The sequence below is a fragment of the Chiroxiphia lanceolata genome, chromosome 7 (assembly GCF_009829145.1).
Source record: "Chiroxiphia lanceolata isolate bChiLan1 chromosome 7, bChiLan1.pri, whole genome shotgun sequence".
NCBI classification, from domain to species: Eukaryota; Metazoa; Chordata; class Aves; order Passeriformes; family Pipridae; genus Chiroxiphia; species Chiroxiphia lanceolata.
In genome coordinates this window covers 5,888,364-5,910,149 of record NC_045643.1, presented here as the reverse complement: position 1 = coordinate 5,910,149, position 21,786 = coordinate 5,888,364, and the positions used below count along the sequence as shown (strand labels likewise).

At 42.8% G+C, this 21,786-nt stretch overlaps 1 protein-coding gene across 1 annotated transcript in view; it reads left to right on the top strand.

The window, feature by feature from the left end:
- The window catches only part of ERBB4 (erb-b2 receptor tyrosine kinase 4), a 610,912-nt gene that overhangs the window by 408,732 nt on the left and 180,394 nt on the right, over positions 1-21,786 (top strand). The window contains exon 5 of the mRNA XM_032693564.1: positions 19,704-19,769. Coding sequence (XP_032549455.1) covers positions 19,704-19,769 — 66 coding nt within the window. The remainder of the gene's footprint in view (positions 1-19,703; positions 19,770-21,786) is intronic.

Below are 21,786 nucleotides of genomic sequence, written 5' to 3'. Positions count from 1 at the left end.
ATTATAACCTTAGAATGGAAATCAGTATAGAATATAATTAAATGAGGTATATACTTCTCAATTTTGGCTCATATGTCACTTTTCATAGTCTGCTGGGCTGTGTGGGTGCTTGCTGTGCCCAGCCTTGCTAGTTTTCGTTTTTTCACATTAAAATCAGTGCTGCAAATGATGCCCACTGTGTAACAGTCTTTGGTTCCTTTCTGCATAGACTGTGACTCATGCTGTGATCCAGTATGTGTATGTATTTACTGTTTGAATCTCAGGTGTCTCCTATCCAGTGCAAATCTTGCTTAAGTCCACTGGAACTGTGTAAGTACACCTTGCTTGGCATTACTGAGAATATCCTAAGTGCAGGAGATGTCAAAGAAAGCCCTCTGGGACTTTCCATGTCAGAATATTTTGAAAAGAATTTGTGGGTTTTACTTCTTGTCTATAAACCTTTACAGGAGAGACTACATCATTCTGGGAATGTGAACCAACCAAACCTATGTGAAGCTCAGCAAAGTCCATCCTAGTAGTAATTTAGGAAGGTCTGTGGAAGTGTGTGGTCGTGTAAGCCTTGTGCCTTGTAAGTCTTGTGTGGTAATGTGTGATCATGTAAGCCATGGCACATCATGTGCCATGTTTTGCCATGACTGGCAGAACCTGAGGGGTAGCTTATGCCCTGAGAATTGTTAGGGCTGTTTCATTGAGACCACCTGAGTAGTGGTCCCTGGCAGAGAGTATTTCTGTGGACAAAGGCTGCAAACTGCCATGAATGTCAGAATCAGGTACTTCATTGTTCCAGCAGGTCCTACAGCCTAAAATGCAGTTTAGTGTTTTGGCATCACTGGCATCAGTAGCAGACAAAAAATCTCCTCCGAGGTGTCTGTGTATCCAAAAGAGCAAAGGCCCAACTTTAGAGGAGAGCCCACTGCCTGCCAGGTTTTGGGCAATGCCAGAGTGGCTCCAGCAGGTTGATACAAGTGCAGTGTCACGCTATGGGCACCTGTGCTTCACAGTGTGTGTCGCTCCGGGCACAGCCACGATCCTTGTGAGGGAGCCGACACTGCGAGCTGCTGGTGCTGCTCACTTCCCCAGCCAGCCAGAAAAGCTGGTAATGGTCCAGCTTCAGGGATAATTTCACTTGCAACCCTCCCTGCTGCTCCAAGGCAATGAACAGAGAAGGAAGACAAAAGGGCGGAGTGAAAGGAAGATGCTTTGAAGTGAAATCAGTCCCCTGCCTCTGTGCCTGTTTCATAGCTTGGTTCTGCCAACTCTGGCAATCTTGTTCATTTACATCAGTGCTAGACAGGAGAGAAGATGGCTGGTGAACTCTAGGAATAAAGCTCTTCTGATTCCTTTCTTTGCAGGCTTTCGTTGTCACATCAGTGTTAAGAAGGCAGTTGAAAAGGCTGTGGCATCTTAAACACTGACAGAAATACTGCAGATGTGAATTCTAAGAGCTGCTTCTCCTTTTTTTCTGTTTCTTTAGCCTAAAATGCATTCTACCCATTGCTTCAAGTTCTGATCACGTGAAAGCAGGAAAGCTCATGTTAGAGGCCTTTGAATGACATGGTGTTGCTGTTAGGATGCACAGAACCGGTGGCTGCTGGCAGTGCAACTGCAGTGAATAAACAAACCTTGTACCAGGGACCACACATGTTCCAGCTCTCTGAGGACAGATCCTCTGTGCCTGGCATTTCGACTCATGCTGAAATACAACTAGTATTTACTGTTTGCAGAGCCTTCCCATACTGGTATCTTGTAAATGAAGCTTTTGGAATTAATTGTAATTTGAAAGCAGCCTTCTCTTCCATCCACCTGAATTCAGCACTGTCAGCCTGGGGTTTTTAAGCTGGGCACCTCGCAGTGGGAGTATCAAAAGCGCTTAACTCTCTAATGAATAAAATTCTCCCTTTAGGTTTATGTTACTGAAATTGTTTCTGCAATGTTCAAAATTGTTTTCTCTCCTTCCAGAAATAGTCCATGAATTCAAGCATTAGCTAAGCATGCTAAAGCCATGCTTTGCAAGAGCATATTACCCTGTTAGCACATCCACTTGTTGGATTTAGTGGCTTAACTGAAGAACCAGAGCTAGAAACCCAAGGTGCAACTCCCAGTGATGGTGCAAGAAATAAAGCAGGAAATCAGGATTAGACTTCTCACCTAAAGTTCCTCTAGATTAGTACACAACTGTTCTCTGACCAGCTGTTGGGAGAGTCTAGTGAAAACCTGGTTGCTTTGATTGGTGTCTTCAATGTTCTCCTTGGTTTTGTTGTTAGCAGGAACTGGCCAAGCCCCACATTGTGCCTGGTGAGCTCTTTTGCAGGATTTGACAAAGACAGAATCAGAATTTTCAGAGGAACTTTGCTTGAAGGCTCTGTTTCACAGAAAAACTTGTAGGATTTGAATTGTTGTGTTGAGGTCGCTTGCATAGCCAATAGCAAATGTTCAAATCAGTCAATAATGCATTTAAAAATACCGAATCTATATGGATACATGTTCGTGATGGAGCTCGTAACTGTTTGGATAATAAAGATTAAAAAATTACTTTCCATTTTCAAGTTTAAAACAAAATGAAAAAGCTGCTTTTCAAGGAATTATTCAAGAAAAATGCAGGACTGCGTGTTGGCATATGCTTGGAGTTGTGCAAACTAAATTCTATGAAAATTAAACCCATTTTAAAGTATTCTCCTGAACTGAAGTTTCTGCTCAGACTCTGAAGTGAGATCTGTGGAAAAAATTCCCTTGATTGATCTGGCTTTTCAACTGAGCCCCTGTCAGCTGAGAAAAAAAACTGGAATTTTTTGGCAATATATGTTTTTGGACAGAACAGATTCAGTTACTTGCTCTTCATAATGTAGTACTCCTCAGTCATTGCTTTGTACCTGATTGCACCTGGTAATGTAAAAACATCCAGGTTCTGATCTGTGCAGAAGTACTGCTGCAGTGTTACATGGCACACAGGGAGAAAAATCTTGATCTTCAGTGATGTGCCTGTGATGCAATAAATCACACGATGTATTCCAGGGAAACACTACTTTAAAACTTCACTCCATTTTACCTATTGATTCATAGATTTTTTCAAGGGCAAAAGAAGCCTTGAAACATCATTAGCACTGATTTCCTGTATGTGGAGGCCCTGAAGTACCATCAACTTGCCTGTCATTGAGCTCAGTAAGTTCCCCAACCAAAGCTTATCTTCCAACCCAGCTTTGAGTTTCAGCAGCAATTCCAGCCCCAGCGAGGCTGGAGCTCCTGCAGCAGTGGGATGGGTGAGCACAAGGCTTTGGTCCTCTGCACACTATCCTGGCACTGCTCCGAAGATTTGCAGAAGTGCAGCTGTCCCTCAAGAAGCTGGTTACTTCCTGGTATTAAAAGGAATAATACCAGCTTTATCTGTAATTCTCTGTTACCTTTATCTCTAATTGGAACACAGTTTTAAATTGCAGATGTTGTTCCATCTTACGCTTCCTCCAGCTGTCTCAAAGAGCTCTCATAGCCAGCATTTTCTCCCTGCAGAAATGGCATGTACCATGTAATCAGCTCACCTTCTGATCTTCTTCCATAAGCTAAACAGGTAGGGGCTCTCATAGCTCTCTCGGTGAGGAATTTCTTTCCAGCCCCAGAATACTTTTAGTTGCTTGTCAATGTAAACTACGTGTATTTTTCTATTTTCTTTTAGAAGGCAGAAACCTGAGTGAGTATAGCATTTTATTACAGATTTAACCAATATCCCATAGAAATAAAAATTGTAGCCTTTGTGTTTCAGCTTCACACAACAGCAAGACTGCCTGGTGTTCAGGCAGTTCTGAAATCTGTGTGATTTAGAAACTCCCTTTTCCCCCCACAAAATGTAACCTTTGTGTTCTGTTTTGAAATATGCAATCCTATGTTTGGCTGTATAAAAGTCATTCGATGTGAGTGACTCCAGCTTACCCACCAGCTTGGCTCACTCTCTGATACCGGCTGCTCTTCACTGTAATTTGTTGGGATTTCACTCTTTCTGTCATCTGTACATTTTATTGCCTGGGATTTTTTAATAATTTCTAAACCTTTGGCTGGAATATTAAGAAGCGTCAGTCCTGGGGATCGCTGAGGAACCACACCCCAATTGTATTATAATTGCTCATTTACAGCTACTTTTGGAGAGCCTCCAATTAGCTGGCTCTTAATGCATTTTTCATGTGTTTTATTAATATTGAAACATAGAGACAAAACTAATTAAATGTTTACCGTTTAGCCAGTGCTCTGTATTTTAATTAAAGGAACAGAAAATGGATTAGCCAGCTGCACAGCTTCTTATGAAGTCAGCTCTCTGTTCTGCTGGTGCAGGCAATCCAGACTGTCATTGATCTTACCTGGGTGCAGGTGTGTTTGGAAGCATTACAGCTCAGTTTGACATACTTATCCCTGTCTGGTATGTATGTGGTTGATGTGAGTCTGTGCTGGCTCTGTATTCTTTTTTCTGTTTTTTTCCCTTTCTTCATTTTCTCTGTTACACTGTGTTTATGAGTTGCTTTATTCAGGTTAAGCTGCTGCCCCATCAGCCCTGATAACTGAGCGTTTGCTGGGCTGTGTTCTGCTGCAAGTTTTCCACATGCTAGCAAAAGGGGTAATAGAGTTTCTAGAAAGATACTTCTTTGAAATATTGCAGAAATGAGAATAATTTGGTAGAAACTTAGTTTAGCAGAAATATCTCTTTATGTCACATTAGTTTAAGGCCAGAAGCTGCTTACATTTTTTTAAAACAGTATAGAAGTAAATCAGCTACATGGATATATGTACATCCTTTTCAGCACACATAGTATATTCTCATACTGCGTTTCACAAAAAGTATGAGTTGATATTTGCATAGAATTCTGTACAAATGATAAGAGTGATAAGCTTTATATTCTCCCTTGGGTGTTAACAGTCTGTGTTTGGAGTTGCTGGCAAGGAATGTAGGTGACTTTGTGTACAGCCATTTATTGCAGCTACAGAACAAGGTCTGACAGGTGGCCAGCCCCTTGATTTAATGTTCAGTAGTGACCTTGTAATTCTTCACAGAGCACATAACTCATTTTTTGTACCAGTAGTTGCAATATTAGAAAAGAATCATTTTATTTACACATAGTGACTTACCTGGAAATTTATACTCGGGTCAAACCATTGGGTATTTATCTCTGAAGTAATTATGTGATAGCTATGAAGCATAGGCATTCCTCAGATCCTTGCAATCTCTCCAAAAGTTCCAACCTTCCACCAGTTCTCAGGTACACTGTGCCTAAACTGTCTAAAATGATACACATGTGCACACCAGTGTTTCCAGCTGGACCACCCAAAACAGTGTCCTGCATAGGACCAGCCCTGCTAACATCAGGAAGCCACACTGGTGACATGGGGAGTCTTGGATCAGAGCAGGAGGGATGATGGAGTCTTTCCCTCAGGTGTAAAAAGCCACTGGTTAGTAAAGACTGAGGAGACATGAATGCAGTGGAAATACAAGGAAAGCTTTCATTCAGACCAATAGATGCTACTGCAACAGGAGACAGTTACATTTAAATCACAACTATGTGTAAATCTACACCCTAGGCCTCAGCAGCAGGCGAGATAACCACGTTTTCTCTAGCTACTTCTCCAAGGTATTTTGTGTTGTTTCAAAGCATTTTGTGTTTTTTTCAAGGCTTTTACTCTGCAGAAGGCCGGAGTAACAGCAGTATATTTATGTATGCTGGCAAAAAGAAAAGAGGGAAGTGACTAATTCATGCTTAAAGCCACCTTTCAGAATAACTAGTGTATCATTTTTGGTGTACATCTAAATTGGAAACTACCTACAGAGAAAACGGCACTGCAGAAAGCGTACCCTGAAGACATTTGTTATTTCAGAGTTTGTTAAATTACAGCCTTTCGTTGAGGTTATTGCTTGAAGTTCAATTAACATTTTAAATGCATGTTTGGAGACCAGCAAACAGGGCTTCAGCAGACAGGTGGTCTCTGTACAGAAGGCGTTCCCTGCCACTGGTGTCACCATGGCAAAACCAGAAGGAGAAGCTGTTCTTTTTGATAAAAAGCCACAAATACCTAAAACATTTTATGAAAGCTTCTGCCATGTGGCAAACACTTCATGGGCTTACAGCACTGCGCTTTAGCGGCAGTTAGGGTTGCAGGGATATCTCGGTTGGAAAGAAAATTTATATCAGAGCTGAATATAGACAGCCAGAAAGTCTCACAACTGCATTTTGTTCAGCATACATGGAGGTTGCTTTTCCTTCCCTTAAGAAATCTCTGCTCAGGACAGAATTTATTTATTTACCTGGAATTGAAAGACAAATACAGTAATGGAAAAAATTGATTTTAAAGAATAGTTTTGCCAAGCATATGTACCTGAAGATGGAGGAATCAGTGAAATCCAGTGGGTACAATGAACTTGTTTTGCATCAGAATGGCAAGCTGAACTGCTTGAAGTTGCCTGTAATGTTTTTCCTCAACTCAGAACAGTGTGTTTTGAATAAAGGGAATCAGTTTAGCTTTCTAATAATACCTTCAGCCAGCATTTTCAGAAGGGATTTTTCATTTGGTGACTGCCCTTGAAACAGATTTGAAAAGCAAGCAGACATGGCATTTAATGGATATACACCTCTAACAGTTGAGTAACTGAATAAAAAGTAGGTAACAAATGCAAATAGGAATAAATAATGCTGTGAGGGACAGAACTCCTTAGGCTGCCAGAGCCTAATGCAGGGATCTAGCAAGGTAACTGCTACAAAGGTGGGGATCTTTAGGAGTTGTAGATACGGAAAGGAGCCAGCACTAACGGTTTCTGAAGAACCCCTGACATGGGCATCTCTTGGCACTCAAAAAATTATATTTTGGGTAAAGATAAAAAATCCCCAACTGCAAGACCAACTCCATCTCTGACAAAGTGCTGATCTCTTTTACTGAGTATCTTCCTTCCTTATTATTAGCAGTTGCAGGGTGAAAGTCACCCAACAAGTGGCACAGGTTTCCATGCTGATGTATAAAAATATTACAAAGTGGCACTATTTCTGCAGCTACAGAATTTAAGTAGGCCTCCACATAGTAGTGTGCGACAACTGTTGGTAAATGCTCATCTTTTAATGGCAACCTGTGTGTGTATAATGTATTACTGTATGCCACCTGTTTATAAGCAGATTGGTGTTTAAGCAGTGTATTGCACAAGGGAGAGGCTTTCAGGTTAAATTAAAGCATCCCTTTTCATTACAAGCAGCTTTATCACAAACACCGGTGTTTCTTGAAAGTAGGAAATAAACCCAAAATACTGGGAATATTTAAAATAGTCTAATTGAATGGTAATTGCCAGATTTGTAGTGAGTGGGTGGGTGCAATTGGTCTTTCACAGCAAGCTCCAGCTGCTCTAGCGAACTGCCTTTAAAGAACTGCTTAGGGAAAGGGAAAGGAAAGAAAGAGTGTAAAATCAGCTGCCTAATTGTGTCTACTGGATCTCGAAGCTGCTGTGTGCCTCCCACCCTGTTGAAGCTTCTGTTGTTTGATCTGCACGATGCAAGTCCCAGCCATGTCAGAGTGGGCTTAGTTGGTGCTGCTGCACAAAGGTAGGTGTATCACAGGGGGTGGGTGCAGTGTTGGGACTACCCATCTAGCTTCTCCCAGCAATCTCTTCTTTCTTGCATCAAACACAAAAATCACTCCAAGCCTTTGTTGCTATTGTATCTGTATTTCTATAATGATTTTGTTACACATGCCTGTTTTTGCAGAAATCCTCAGACCTGTCACTAAAGTTCCTGTCCTGTGGACAACCTGGCTAAAGGTCTCTGGCCACGGTCTGCTCGAACCCAGGGCAGCTTCAGGGTCTTCTTTCTGATCCCTTCACACTTTCTGCATGGAGAAGGACCTTGCTGGGTCTTCATATGGAGCTTAGTGACTGGAAAGGAAATTTCTGTCTGCTAAACAATGTGTAGGAAGTAGTAAAGCAAAAAACAAGAGTGTATTTAATGCTCTTGCTGTGTCTCACGTGTGCCTGTGTGTAGGATCTCCACATTCTTATCTCCTTGGGCAGGTGTTCAAAGGAGCTTCCCATCTCAACAGTTTCTTTCTGGTCCTCTTGTAGGAACTTGTAATTTTCCTTCAAAAACTCATAAAAGCCATCATCAGTGAAATGTTCTGGCATAGGGGAAATGCTGGAAATATTTGCAGAGTAAAATACTTAATTCAGGGTTTTCACATTGTTTTATATGAATTGCTACTTATTGTAGTGGGTTGACCCTGGCTGGACAGCAGGTACTCACTACACCTGCTCTCTCACTTCCCTCTGCAACTGGACAGAGGAAAGAAAAAACAGTTAAGAGTTAAGAGGTGGGAGAGGTCACTTACTGATCACCATCACGTGCAAAACAGACTCAAACTGCGGATATTAATTGAATTTATTACTAACAGGGTCAGAGTGAGAAATAAAATAATCTTAAAAACACCTTCCCTCTGCCCCTCCTTCCTTCCATGTTCTTCCCCCAGCGGTGCAGGGGGATGGGGAATGGGGGTTACGGTCAGTTGTTGTTTCTGCCATGGCTCAGAGAGAGGAGTCCTTCCCCTGCTCCCATGGGGTCCCTCCCACGGGAGACAGTCCTTGATGGACCTCTCCAGCATGAGTCCATTGCTTGGGCAGCAGTTCTTCCTAAACTGCTGTCCCGTGGGCCACTCCTCCATGGTGTGCAGTCCTTCAGGAATGAGCTGTACCGACGTGGGTCCTCCACAGGGGCCACGAATCCTACCTGGGAAAAACCTGCTCCAGTGTGGGCTTCCCTCTCCACGGGCTGCAGGTCTCCGGCAGGACCCTGCTCCATCTTGGGCCTCCCATGGGGTCACAGCTTCCTTCGGATATCCATCTGCTCCAGCACAGGCTCCCCCATGGGCTGCAGGGGGGTCTCTGCACCCCGATGGTCCCCCATGGGCTGCAGGGGCACAGCTGCTCCACCATGGTCTGCACCACGGGCTGCAGGGCCTCAGCTCTGGTGCCTGGAGCACCTCCTGCCCCTCCTTCTGCACTGACCTTGGTGTCTATCTTGTTGTTCCCATGTTCTCACTCCACTCTTCCCTGGTTGGAATTTTTCATTGCACCACAACCAGTGCTGTTATTTAAGAACAACTGTTCTTAACTATGTTGTCACAGAAGCGTTACTGTCACTCCTAATTGGCTTGGCCTTGGCCAGAGGCAGGAGGCCCGTCCTGGAGCCAGCTGGCATTGGCTTAACAAGACAGGGCAGCTTCTAACCAAAGTCACCCCTGTAGCCCTCCCTGCTACCAAAACCTAATCACAGAAACCCACTACACTTATAAAAACAACTTCACACCAAATTCATCATATTACACCTACGTGATAGTCAGATAATGTCCACCTCTGAGCAGATCTCTGATAACTGAATATTATCCGGGAAATTGCAGTGTGAAATTTGTTTGTATTATTAGTTTAGTTGAATATTTGTGTATAGCAAAGACTTAATCTAAATATCAGCGTATATGCCCAGGCATTATTTTCCAACAGAGAAAGGGCTTCTGTGGTCCAAGTATTTTGTAATAATCAGTTTTGTTTCAAATAGCCCATTATGATTCTTATTCCAACTTTCCCTAAAACTGGAGTCCAGATTTCATGGGAATGGAGAATTCCTCTCTACTATCTCCATATAATTGAGTCAAAAGTTGGTGAAAACACTGGTACTCCTAAATACACCCAGCCAGACTCTAGGAATAATACATGGCATCAAGAAAGAGTAAAATGAATTTTAAAAGCCACTTAAATTTCAACTTCTCATTTCCTTTCTTTGAGGTTATTACTTTGTTTAAAAAATGAAAACTGTATGCCTCTCTGTTTGAACTTTATTACTGCTTTGGCTGCATTACAGGGACATTATAACAGGACATTATTTTGACTTAGGTGGTTTAGACTGACTTGATCTGTTTGAGGGTGGAGGAGTTGCTATTAAACAAGCACAAGAACACCCCCAGCTATAGCATTTAGTTTTCAGTGTGTCTTCAAGTTTGTTGAGAGCCTCCTTTGAAAATATTCTCTCAGCATTGCACATTATGTCCAAAAAAGCAACCTGTACCTGCATCCCTCAGTTCTCAGCCAAGTTATCCATCAGACAATAAGTGCTGCTGCTCCTAGGGACAGGTACCTGGCTCAAGATTTATTCCAGGCACTACTGTGGGTGCCCATTTGATCACTGTGGTCAGTAGGAGTTGTTCCTGTTGACTTTTTTGTCGGTTTTGATCACGTTGTCACACCAAACAGAAACCTCAGCTGCTGTGAGCCAGAGTGAAAAGTGCCAGGGCAGTGTCCTTGGGGCAAGGAAGGATGTGGGTGTCAGCGTTAGGCATTGCAGTAACTGCTGCTTAGCTAGGAAATGTAGGCATTGCCAGACATCCCCATGCAAGGGATAAAACTGAGATGAGTGCAAAGGCATAGAGGATGGTGGAGGTTTTTTCTCTGTCTGCTGGAATCTGCAGAGCCTCCCCCTCACAGACCTGTCTTCTGCTTGCACTCAAATTTCCTCAGTCAGAACGACTTTTTCCCCCTTTTATGAAACACATTAGAAGCTCATGAGTTCTCCAGGATGTGGGGGAGCAGGGTTCAGTTTTCTACCTTGCATCGAGGCATTCCAATCTGTATGTCCTGTCTCCCACTTCCCTGTGGAAACTGCCCCAAATTGATCTGAGTTGGGATTTTTTCTACTTCTGTTGACATTCTGAGTATTAAGTAATCATTGAGTTAAATACAAAAATAGTCCTAGGGGTGCACTGATGCACAGTTCTCCAGTGAACACAGCCACTGTGCTGTGGGGCAAGAACCCAAGAATGCTTGCATGCTGTGTCCAGCTCTCTCCCTTCAGGGCAGATGAGCTTCCTGTGTCATCAGAAGAGCTGTCTTCAGAAGGGATGGCTGCTTTGTGCTTTCCCCTTCCAGACAACAGCCTACAGACTGTTTCTTGGGTTGCTGACCTGGGAGAAGAGAGTCTTCATTGCAGCAAGCAAAGGAGAAAGTGGGATGCATAATCCCGCTTCCTAAGCGAGAGTTAACATACAGATGGTGGGATATCACCTTCTCCTTCTGCTCAGAGGAAAGGGAAAACAAGAGTTAACCCTGTTTGTTGAAGGGGTCCGGGGTTGTGATTTGTGTGCTTTGAGGATGGTCCATATGAGGGAGGGTGTTCCATTTTGAGCCCAGTGTAAATCCCTGTTAGGCAGAGCCCAGGATGCTCTGCTGCTCAGGAACAGAGGCCCTGCCATAGTGTGTGAGGATGGGCACTTAGCTATGGCTTACTGGAGGGGAGTATAATTTTTTAACAATAATGATTACAAGGAAATATTCCTGAGGGCTTGTTGTTCTTGATGAGCCTGCCAAGCAGCAGGTATGACTTGACCTATCGTTTTAGCCTTCCGGCTGTGTCTCCCCATTTGCTCAGGATCCCTGTGTGCATGTTCAGGAAGGCATTTCATGCTGATTGGAACTAATTCACCATCACAGTGGGGGGAATTCACTTACATTCCTCTGTGCTAACAGCTATAAGCAGTGATAATTAATAGCTCCTAATTGCTTAATCAGTGTAAAATTTTAGACTGTGTCATATCTGAAGGTTTTTATTTTGTGTGGATGACTAAACCCCCAATTAATGCATCGAGTCACACAGCCTTAGCAGTGCTGTCTGTTCCAGACAGAGAAAAATAACCAGTGTCTTCATTACCCCCCTCAAGTCCCTTTCTGTAGTCATTACTGTGGCCTGAAGACATTTTTCTGTAGCAGCTGCAGTAATGTTACAGTGAGCTTCCTATCAGCTCAGAGCTGTCAGCGATAGATATGAATCCACCAGCCCGAGCCCATTCAATGCTGCTGACATGCTCTTCTTGACTTTCCATTTATTCCTTTACCTCTGGTGGCCAATCTCTCTTAAAATCAAGACTGTCTGCCACCAGCATATCTAGCAATACTCTGTAATTTCACAGTTTTCAACAGATACCTGGTCTCTGTGCACACACAAGGGTTGTCTCCATCCCGCATTACTCAAGGAAATGCATCCCTCTCTGGTATTCAGTTTTTGTTTTCTTCAGTGCTGGTTCAGTTTTATCTCTGTTCCCTCTCCCTTGCACTGTCCCCGTATCTCTTTCCGTGCCTATCTTTCAGGGCATATCTCTTGGATTATTTTCATTTCCCAGACCTATTTCCCATGCCAGTTTCTTTTCAGTTGCCTGTGCCTGAGTCCCTCTCCATTTATGTGCATCTCTTTTCTTATCTACTGAGGAAGATGAGGGCAAGATAGAGGAGTTGAATGGCAGAGTTGAAAGTCCCTGTTGGAAGTGATTGTTAGCAAGAGTTTGCTGTTTCTGGGCCCCAGTGGTCCTTGAACACTGGATGCATCTGTTGGGGGTGGGCACTAGGAAACTTTGACTTATGGTGAATGGATAGATCCATAAAAGGTGCTGTGCTTTTCAACAGTGTAAGTGCTTATTTGATGTGAATTTTAAATGCTATGTGAGTTTTCCCTGCAAAGGGATCCCGTTAATATTTACACAGGATATCCCTGTTGGGCAAGAGACTTTAGGATGGAAGCAAAGATAAAGAGAGGAGAGAGAAAGGTCAGTTACAGTGCTGCCATTTACCACAATAAAAGTAACAATATCAGTGAGGGCACAGCTTGTTAAAGAAAAGCCTGAATTTTATGGGACTAATACTATGTTGGAAAACTGGTTGGTGATACATCCCGAGGTGGATTCATCTGACATGAGTGAAAGCCACATAGTTTGTTAGCAGTAGAGAAATTGGCCCTTTGATTTCTGTATCCCATAATGTTTCTACACAGAGGAAGAGAAAATAAGCACTAGATATTTCTATAAAACATTTTCTTCTTTTACAGTAAGTTTTACTTTCTCTTGTGACATGTGTCTCTCCTGCCATAAGGTAAAGAAATCCCGAGAAGTGTGAGACTCTGTTAGGTAATTAACTTTCAAATCAATAGGAGAGATCTGAAGGCTAGCACAGGGCAGGTAGGAAATGCAAAATGAATTTTACCTAACAAAGAAGTGTGAATGAATGAATGTGACAACAGGAATAGTTGGACAAGGACAGGGAAAGCATTACAGCCTGATAAAGACAGAACAATCCATCACAACAATAGTATCTTTAATTCCTGTTAATGCTATGCTGCAGTGTTTAATTTTGTCATCTATTCGTACATAGAACTAAGGAGTTTAGCTGCCTAGAAAAACAACATGTACGTGTATTTAAACTGTCTGTCCTACCTAAGCAATGCAAAGAATAGCCTGGGACTCTTACCAGTGTATACTTGGAATTTCTTGGACCTTGAGGCTGGTTATGTCTAGAAACATCTCCAACAGCTCTAGTGTTTTTGCAGGTGTGAATTTTTTAGGTGAAGGATGAGTTTATAAGGAGCTTACAGAACCTAATAAATGATTTATAGGTGTTTTGATAGCTAGTCAATTATTTTAGACTGTTAGGTTAGTAAAGAGGCTGCTTCTCTACAATGGCTGGTAACCATCTAAGCAACTTTATTTTGGCTGTGTTTATTTGCACTTCAGTAGCCGTGTGTTGCTGATACACTAACATTGATTAATGATTTATTAACCTCATAGAAACCATCTGTAAATGCAAGCTTTGTGCAAAGTGGGACCATTTCTTCTCTTTTTTCTGCTTTCCTTTTCCTACTGAGAGAGGTCTGCTCAAGGCAGCTGGTATAGCTGGTGGGGAAGGAACAGTGTTTCTTCTCTGTATGACACTGAGCTTAGAGTAAAGAGGAGGAATTCATTTTTCTTATCTTGTCAGTAACTTAATCCTTTGTGGTTTTATTGTTCCTGAAATAATAAAGTCAGTCTGGAGTCAAAGGAAAGCCCTTCTCAATTCACAGGAAAGCACAAGGGTGAAGTAACCTTGGTTTTTCCCAGGCTAGTGAGCAAACATTTTCTGCTGGTGACTTTCCCTGGCTGGGGAAGCAGAAGCATCTCCCACAAATAAAACTCTATCCTGGAAATTACTACAATGATGCTCTGCACCAGAGTCCATAATGAAGATCTGTTGCAGTAGTTTTGGCCAAGGGAAGACAAGCCCAGGAGACGAAACATTGGTTTCTGTGTGCAATTTGCCAAAGCAAAATTAATTCTCTCGTTCCAGTGGGAATCTACTCTTTCTTAACTTAGATTTCATAACAAAACCTGTAAAATTTATGAAAGCCTCTAAACTGTCATTGTGCATGCAAAACAATGCTACTATTCAGGAGCAGAAATCTACTCTAGCATCCCATCTCTAACCAGGGCAGGAGATTTTTCTAGGTTCTTTCCTTCCTTATCTCACTTGGATCTTCGTTCGCGAAGCCTAGCCATGATGATCTCACTTGGAAAAGACAGTTTTTCCCTTATGTGCCTTCACTAACATGTAAGAATTGAGTGAATGGACCAAGGTAGTGCCTGGCAGATTTTTTTTTTTTTTTCCAAATTCCAGCTAATTCTTGAATTCCTGTTTGATTGTAAAAGGAGCCCACAGGTGAGTTGTTGCAGATGAGCTGTTTTACTGTTGCTAAGAGTTCCTATATTCTGCCAATTGCCACCAGAGCCAGCAGAGGAAATCACAGGAAGGAGTTCTACCCTCTTTACTCTCTACTACATCAAAAGAAAAGGAAGAACACTTCTGCAGTTTTATTGTTTGCCATTTCTTTTAGCTCTTTCTGGTATATGTTCACAGAATCACAGAATATGCTGGGTTGGAAGGGACCCCCAAGGGTCATCAAGTCCAACTCTTAGCCCTGCAGAGGACCAGCCCCGAGAGCCACACCATGTGCCTGAGAGTGTCATCCAAATGCTTCTTGAACTCTGTCAGACTTGGTGCTGTGACCACTGCCCTGGGGAGCCTGGTCAGTGCCCAACCACCCTCTGGGGGAAGAACTTCTTTAGAATATCCAACCTAAACCTCCCCTCACACAACTTCAGGCCGTTCCCTCGGGTTCTGTACTGGTCACCACAGAGCAGAGATCAGTGCCTGCCCCTCTTCTTCCCCTCACGAGGAAGTTGTAACTGCAATGAGGTCTCCCCTCAGTCTCCTCCAGCTGAACAGACCAAGTGCCCTCAGCCGCTCCTCACATGGCTTCCCCTCAAGTACATCACCATCTTTGTTTTCCTCCTTTGGATGCTCTCTAATAGCTGAATATCTTTCTTATATTTCAGTGCCCAAAAGTGCCACAATATTCCAGGTGAGGCCACCCCAGGTCAGAGCAGAGCAGGACAATCCCCTCCCTCGATCGGCTGGCAATGCTTTGCCTGATGCCCCCCAGGACATGGTTGGCCCTCCTGGCTGCCAGGGCACTGCTGACTCAGGGCCAAGTGGCCATTGACCAGGACCCCCAGGTCCCTTTCCTTGGCACTGCTTTCCAGCACCTCATTCCCCAGTCTGTCCGTACATCTGGGGTTGCCTCATCCCAGGTGCAGAATCTGGCCCTTCCCCCTGTTGAACTTCCCATGGTCGATGATTGCCCAGCCCTCTAATTTGTCAAGGTCTCCCTGCAGGGCCTCCCTGCGTTCGAGGGAGTCAACAGCTCCTCCCAGTTTTGTGTCATCTGCAGACTTGCTCAGTGTCCCTTCCAGTCCTGTGTCCAGGGCATTTGTGAGATGTTGAAGAGCACAGGGCCCAAGGTGGAGCCCTGCAGAACCCCATAGTGACAGCTGGCCAGTCTGATGTCACCCCAGTCACTATTACCCTCTGTGCTCAACCTGTGAGCCAACTGCTCACCCACCACATGATGTGTTTATCCAGCTCTGGGCTGGACATTTTGGGCAGAAGGATCCTGTGAGAGTCACTATTGAAAGCTTTACTGAAACCTCAAAAGATTACATCAACTGGCTTCCTGTGATCAGCTAGGTGGGTTACCTTGTCAGAGAAGGAAATCAGGTTTGATAAATAGGACTTTCCTCTCATGAAGCCTTGCTGGCTGTGACTGATGACTGTGTTGTCTTTCAGGTGTTTTTCAACACTTCCCAGAATAACCTTCTCCATAACTTTACCAGGCACTGAAGTCAGACTGACAGACCTGTAGTTTCCAGGGTCCTCCTTCTTGCCCTTGAAAATCAGACCAATGTTTGCCAGCTTCCAGTCAGCTGGGACCTCTCTGGATTCCCAAGACTGCTCAAAAATCATTGTGAGAGCTTTTGTGATGAAGCAGCTCTTTGAGGATTGAGGAATCCCATCAGGCCCCATAGATTTGTAGGGATCCAGCTTGAGCAGCAGATCCTGCATCAGATCAGGGAAGTGGTCAGAGCACCAAGCCTGACAGAGTTCAAGAAGCATTTGGATGATATTCTCAGGCACAAGGCATGAGGGCTGGTCCTGTGCAGGGCTAAGAGTTGGACTTGATGATCCTTGTGAGTCCCTTCCAACCTAGCATAATCTGTTGGAGGGGTTTAAAATATTTTAGACGCAAGGAATAACAGGAATAATTTATTTTATGCCACAAATGGTTTCATGATTATTTTATCTCAATTCTGTTGGCTCACTACGATCTCAGAATCTAAAGAAATACATGCAGGAATATCTGTGAGAAGTAGTATAATTCCTTCAAGGGCCTTGTCAACCTTAGGGCCAATACATTTATTATCGTTTAAGCCTGACATACAAATCTAATTGTGAGACCTGCTCCTCACACGAATGCTCGTTATGCTCCTGACTGCTTATGTTGACTTCCATGGGACTATTTCTGTCTTAGATTTGCAGAGCTGATTTTAATGGGTAGCAATCTGTCCTTATTACAGTAGGAAAACCAGGTGGAATACCGAGGGATGTGAGAGCAGAATCTGAACCAGTTCATACTGAGAGTAAAGGAAGTTATTTTTCTTTTTTAAACAACCAAACCAATACAGTCACATTATTTGGAGTGAGTTTGGGTTTTATTTTTAATTCTCAGTATATTTGACCTTCAAAAGGACACGTAACAATTGAATTCAGAGGTGTGCTGACTACAAGCTCAGCTCCTCATTGTGTTTGTACAGCTGAGAAAAGTGAAAACAATGAAACAGACACTTTGAGTTCCCAGTGAGAAAAAGGGAAACTGGCAGCCTTTTCTTGCTTTATTGTTAAATATCTCTATTTAAATGCAAATCATCATCTGACACTGCCAAACAAAGTCATGTACCAGGCAGCAGGCATACAAGTTAAAAAAAAAAATTAAAATTATATTTTGAAGATGCTGAATTGCTTTTGTTTCCGGGAGGGATAGAGGTAGCTGAATAAATTTTTGGTTGTGTACCAAGCACCCAGGAGCTTCAAATATGAAGATTTGTATTTTAAGTGTAGCTTTTACAGAAGTGTGGGCAGACTCTCTAGTTAGGGATCACTTAGAGGGATGTTGAGTTTCTTCTGTGTTATCCCACAACACATATTACAGTGAAAAGTCCAGTGCATACAGTGTGTTTTGGAAGGGGGTGGAATCCAGGGACAGAAAGGGGAAGAAGCAGCCAAACTGCTGCCTTACTCTGCCTCAGGAATGTGTGGTTACAAGTGATCAGTGCAGTGCTTTATGCTGTATCTAGCTGCAAGACTTCTGGCTTTCTCCCTAAACTCCAGACCCCTGAAGCTAGAGGGGCATGAGACTGGATCGCAAGGAAGGATCAGGCATAAAACAGGGTCTTTCAACAGGATACTCTGTTGTCTGTGGGTGGTGTTTCCTCCCGAGCTGTCCCCAGCAGGGGTGCTCTGGCTCAGGTGGAGACCAAGCACAGAGTGAGGGCTGTACCTTTTCTCTGTCCCATTCTTGTTGATCAGGAATAGCTAGTTTAGAAAACCCACTTCTTGGAGGTCATTTCTATTCTGTTGAGCAAGCACCAAAATGAACTAACAACCTGTATCTTATCAAACCTTATCTGTTAAAATTCTTCCTTTAATTTGCTGTTTACCTCACCTTCTTTTTAAATTTTCATTCTTATAAATTAATGTGGATGTATTTGCTTTCTGTGCAGGGTTCCAGTAGTCTCTTAATAATCATAATAATCATTATTACTGATTAAAGTTGCATTATTCATGCCAGATGGAGTGCCCTCCCTGTCAGCCAGGATGAGTTTGCATTATGTAGTTATAGTACATTTGTGATCTAAATAAACAGATGGTAGAATGTGACAGCAAATTATGCACTGGTGATGTCAGCAACAATGTTTCCCAAGTATAATTGCTTTAAATGAACATGAATGCAACAAGGAGCTGGTAGCTTTAACAAGGTACTTGGCATACAGTGTGGTAATTATCATAAAGCATCATCAGTAGCGCCAAGAATGCTGAGGGAGGAACACTGGCTTTGAAAATTAGTGACAGAAAGTCCAACTTCGCTGGACTGTTACAGCAGGTTCGCTTGGCTCTGTAACATCTCGCAGGAATAAGCACACTGCTAGCAGAGGAGCAGTGTTTTTCTTTGAGGTGATCAAACCTTAGGTGAGAGACATTTTGCACTTTCTCCAATGCTGTCTCCCATCAGGCCGTGTGGAAATTCACATAATAGCATCTCAGCAGTATTCAGTGATGAATAAATGTTTATTCAAAGACAAGGTTAGGTTCATGTGGTCAAAACTGCAGCATTAAGGACTGTGTATAGTGTTCGATAATGTTTGTGTTGGGTTTCTTGGCTCATCCCTTCAAGTCTGGCTGGGGTAAAGGTTTAACTGTCTGCACCTCAGGCCCTTCCACACCTGGGGCTCAGGGTGCAGTAAGACAGGCTCTGTATGTGTGTTCTGAGAGCATTTGACATTCAGGAGGGAGAAGCACTAGGAGCAGGAGCGTGACTGAGCTCTGGCCATGTTCAGATGGGAGCTGTGGAATGAGATCTCCATTCATTCACTGTAAGATGCAGCCATAGGAGAATGTGCCAGCTCTTCTGTTTGCTTTCCATTTGCCATGATAGGGAGATGTGAACTCGGCTCCCTCTTCTGTCCAAGCAGATATCAGTCAGTAATTACTAGGTAGTTTCTGAAACCTGCCATTGTTAACTCTTCCTCCTCCAGCTGTATTTTGCATTGGAAACACCCATGGTTCTTTTTCTTGAGGCACTAAACCTGTCAGCATGTGGAAAGATGATGCAGAGCATCATGTTCAGGTTTAAGCACAACCACAGGCAACTAAAGAAACAGCAGCCAGAAAACTATAAATCCTGTGAGCTAAGCTCACAGGTTAAGAGGTTGCATAGGACACATTTCTCTTACCATAATATTGGACATGCAGACTATACAAACATTTTGGAAAAAGGGGTAGCTTTCAGTCAAAGGCATTGAGCGTAGCACCCCATAGTTCAGATGACATTGGACAGGAGCTAGATAGCTGTATGTCCTTTTTAGCACAGCCATCTCTTCTCCTGTGAAGGAATCAGCAGGTCTCACATAAGCTGTAGAAAGCAACAGTGGGTGATGAAATTATTCCTCAGTCCTCCAGACTTGCTCATCTTTTTTTTTGTTTTATTTTAAAATGTCCCAGTCATTATGCATAGCAAAGAGGTATTCAGAATATAATTCACTTAGATAAGTAGCTGTATTTCACATATGTTTGACACCAGTTCTGTTTATTCAGCTGGCCCTTTTTTACAGGCACTGTTTCAACCTTGGGAAAATATAAAAACCTTCCAAAGGCAAGATGAACCCTCCTCTTTGTCAGTTGCTGGATGTTAAAAGAATGAAAGGAAGCCACATTTCTAATCTCTGTCTTTCTGTCTGTTCTGCAGGTGGTCGTTGCCACAAGTCCTGCACAGGCCGATGCTGGGGACCCACAGAGAACCACTGCCAGACCTGTAAGTGTGTGAACCTGAGAAAAAAGAGTCGGAAAATTATGTAGGAGAGATTCTACTTTTTTTTTTTTCCAGTTGTGAAAGGATACTATAAATTCTGAGTTTAGTATAACTCTAAAATATATAAGATTTTTTTCCATATGTTTGTGCCTACAGACAATCTGCTTTTTTTTTTTTACCCATGTGAATTATTTCTTTTTTTCCTCCCTTGTGCTTTCTAAGACTGCTTAAGCCAACTTGAATTTTCTTTTCACTTCTTGTTGGCAACGTGGAGCATGGCTCTTGAGAATATTGATGGTTATTTGGAATGCCCTGAAATGAATACTGCAGGAATAGAAAAAACTACAAGACAGATTTGGAGATCTTTAATGACGACCTGACACTGCAAAGTTCCTGATACCAAAATACTCTGTTAATTTCAGTGGGAGCTTGGGAATAGTAGTTATCTTGCAGAATTGTTCTTTTTATAATAACTTCAGAATGTATTTGAGTTGCACTGAAAGAGAGAATAATAGTTTTTTTGTGAAGGAAGTAACAAGTGAAGGATTGTTCACAATGTCTGTCTGTCCTATTAAATTTACAGAGCGTTAAAATGAATTAAAAAAAAAGAGATTTTCTTTCTTGTGTGCTTTCAGCTTCTTCAGATAGGCACTAAAGAGCTAGAAGTGCAGTCACAATATTGGCAGATATTAGAGGAGAAAATTGAAAGCTGCCTTTTCCTACAGATTTTTTTTCCTTTTTCCCCCTTACAAGAGGGTGAAAATCAGTTGTGTTTACTGGAGTCACTCTTCCTGGGAAATGAAATGATTGCTGGTAGCTCCCCCAGAGAACACTGCTCCAGCTTGTGCTTGTTTCCTTGGCTGAGTTGTAGATAGGAGGAAGGGATTGTGCCAAATTAACCACTCTCAAGTGAGCACACTAACTAACTCTGAGCTGATGATGGCCCAATGTCATCTGCCTCTTTTGTGGGACATATTAGGAACAGTGTGGCTATGCCTTTTTTTTTTTGACTACTTGGAGCAAGAGATAGGAGGAAATTACAAATTACAAATGGCAAACAGCTTGACATGAATGTTTTATGAGTGAGTAGGAGCAGACAATCCAAGCTGCCCTCCTGTCCGTGGCAACGCGAGGGGCACAGGTGACAGGGCTGCACTCCTGCAGAGGCTCTGCTACACTGCCTGGTGCTGCTTTTCCTTCAGGAGCATCAGCTGATGCTGCTGGCAAAGCTGATGACAGTTACAGCTCTGCTAAAGTTAACGTGTTCATATATTACTTTCATACGGTGCTTTATCTGCAGGTGTGACTAAAAAACCTTCCGGACAGGTTGTAGGAATAACAGTGTAATGAGCGAGGTACAGTAATACTAAGGAGATTCTTTTTTGTCTGAATTGAGCTAGGATGTCTCCTTCCTTTGCTGACAGTCTGTATGAAAGCCCCAAAGAAGTCAGCGCTCAGAAAGCCTCCTTACATTTGGGAGGCTGAAGTACGTGCAAGGCCATGTGCTGAAGTAGAGAACAGAAAGGGACTTAAACCCTAGCTGACCAAATTATTTTATATCATGGTTAGAATTAATTAATGCTGTTTTTTTTCTCTGTCTTAATGAGAGGCCTGTTTGTCTATTAAAAGTAATAACTTTGTAAGAAGCTGTGTGATCCATCCAAACTTAAGGAGATTTATTCAGGCCTTATGTGGTTAGCTTGTCCAAGAATAGTTTAAATCTTGGCAGTTATGATCCTGGCTCAGGCCTTGGCTTATGGCAAGTCTGACTGTGTAGCTGCAGAAGTCCATGTGGCAGGATCAGCTACTGTAGTCTCAGCCTCTACAAAGCACTGTTCTCAGATAAGTGAACCGATTTGATGGATTAAAGTAGTAATACCAAAGAGAGAAAAACTTATCTGCAGTGCTGTGAAGTCAGAAGCTTAGTAGAGCTGCACGGAAGGTTTGCTCCAGGAGTAACGGCTATCTCTCCTTTCACAGTGACTGCCCTCTCAAATTCAAATAGTGAGGTCAGGCTAAG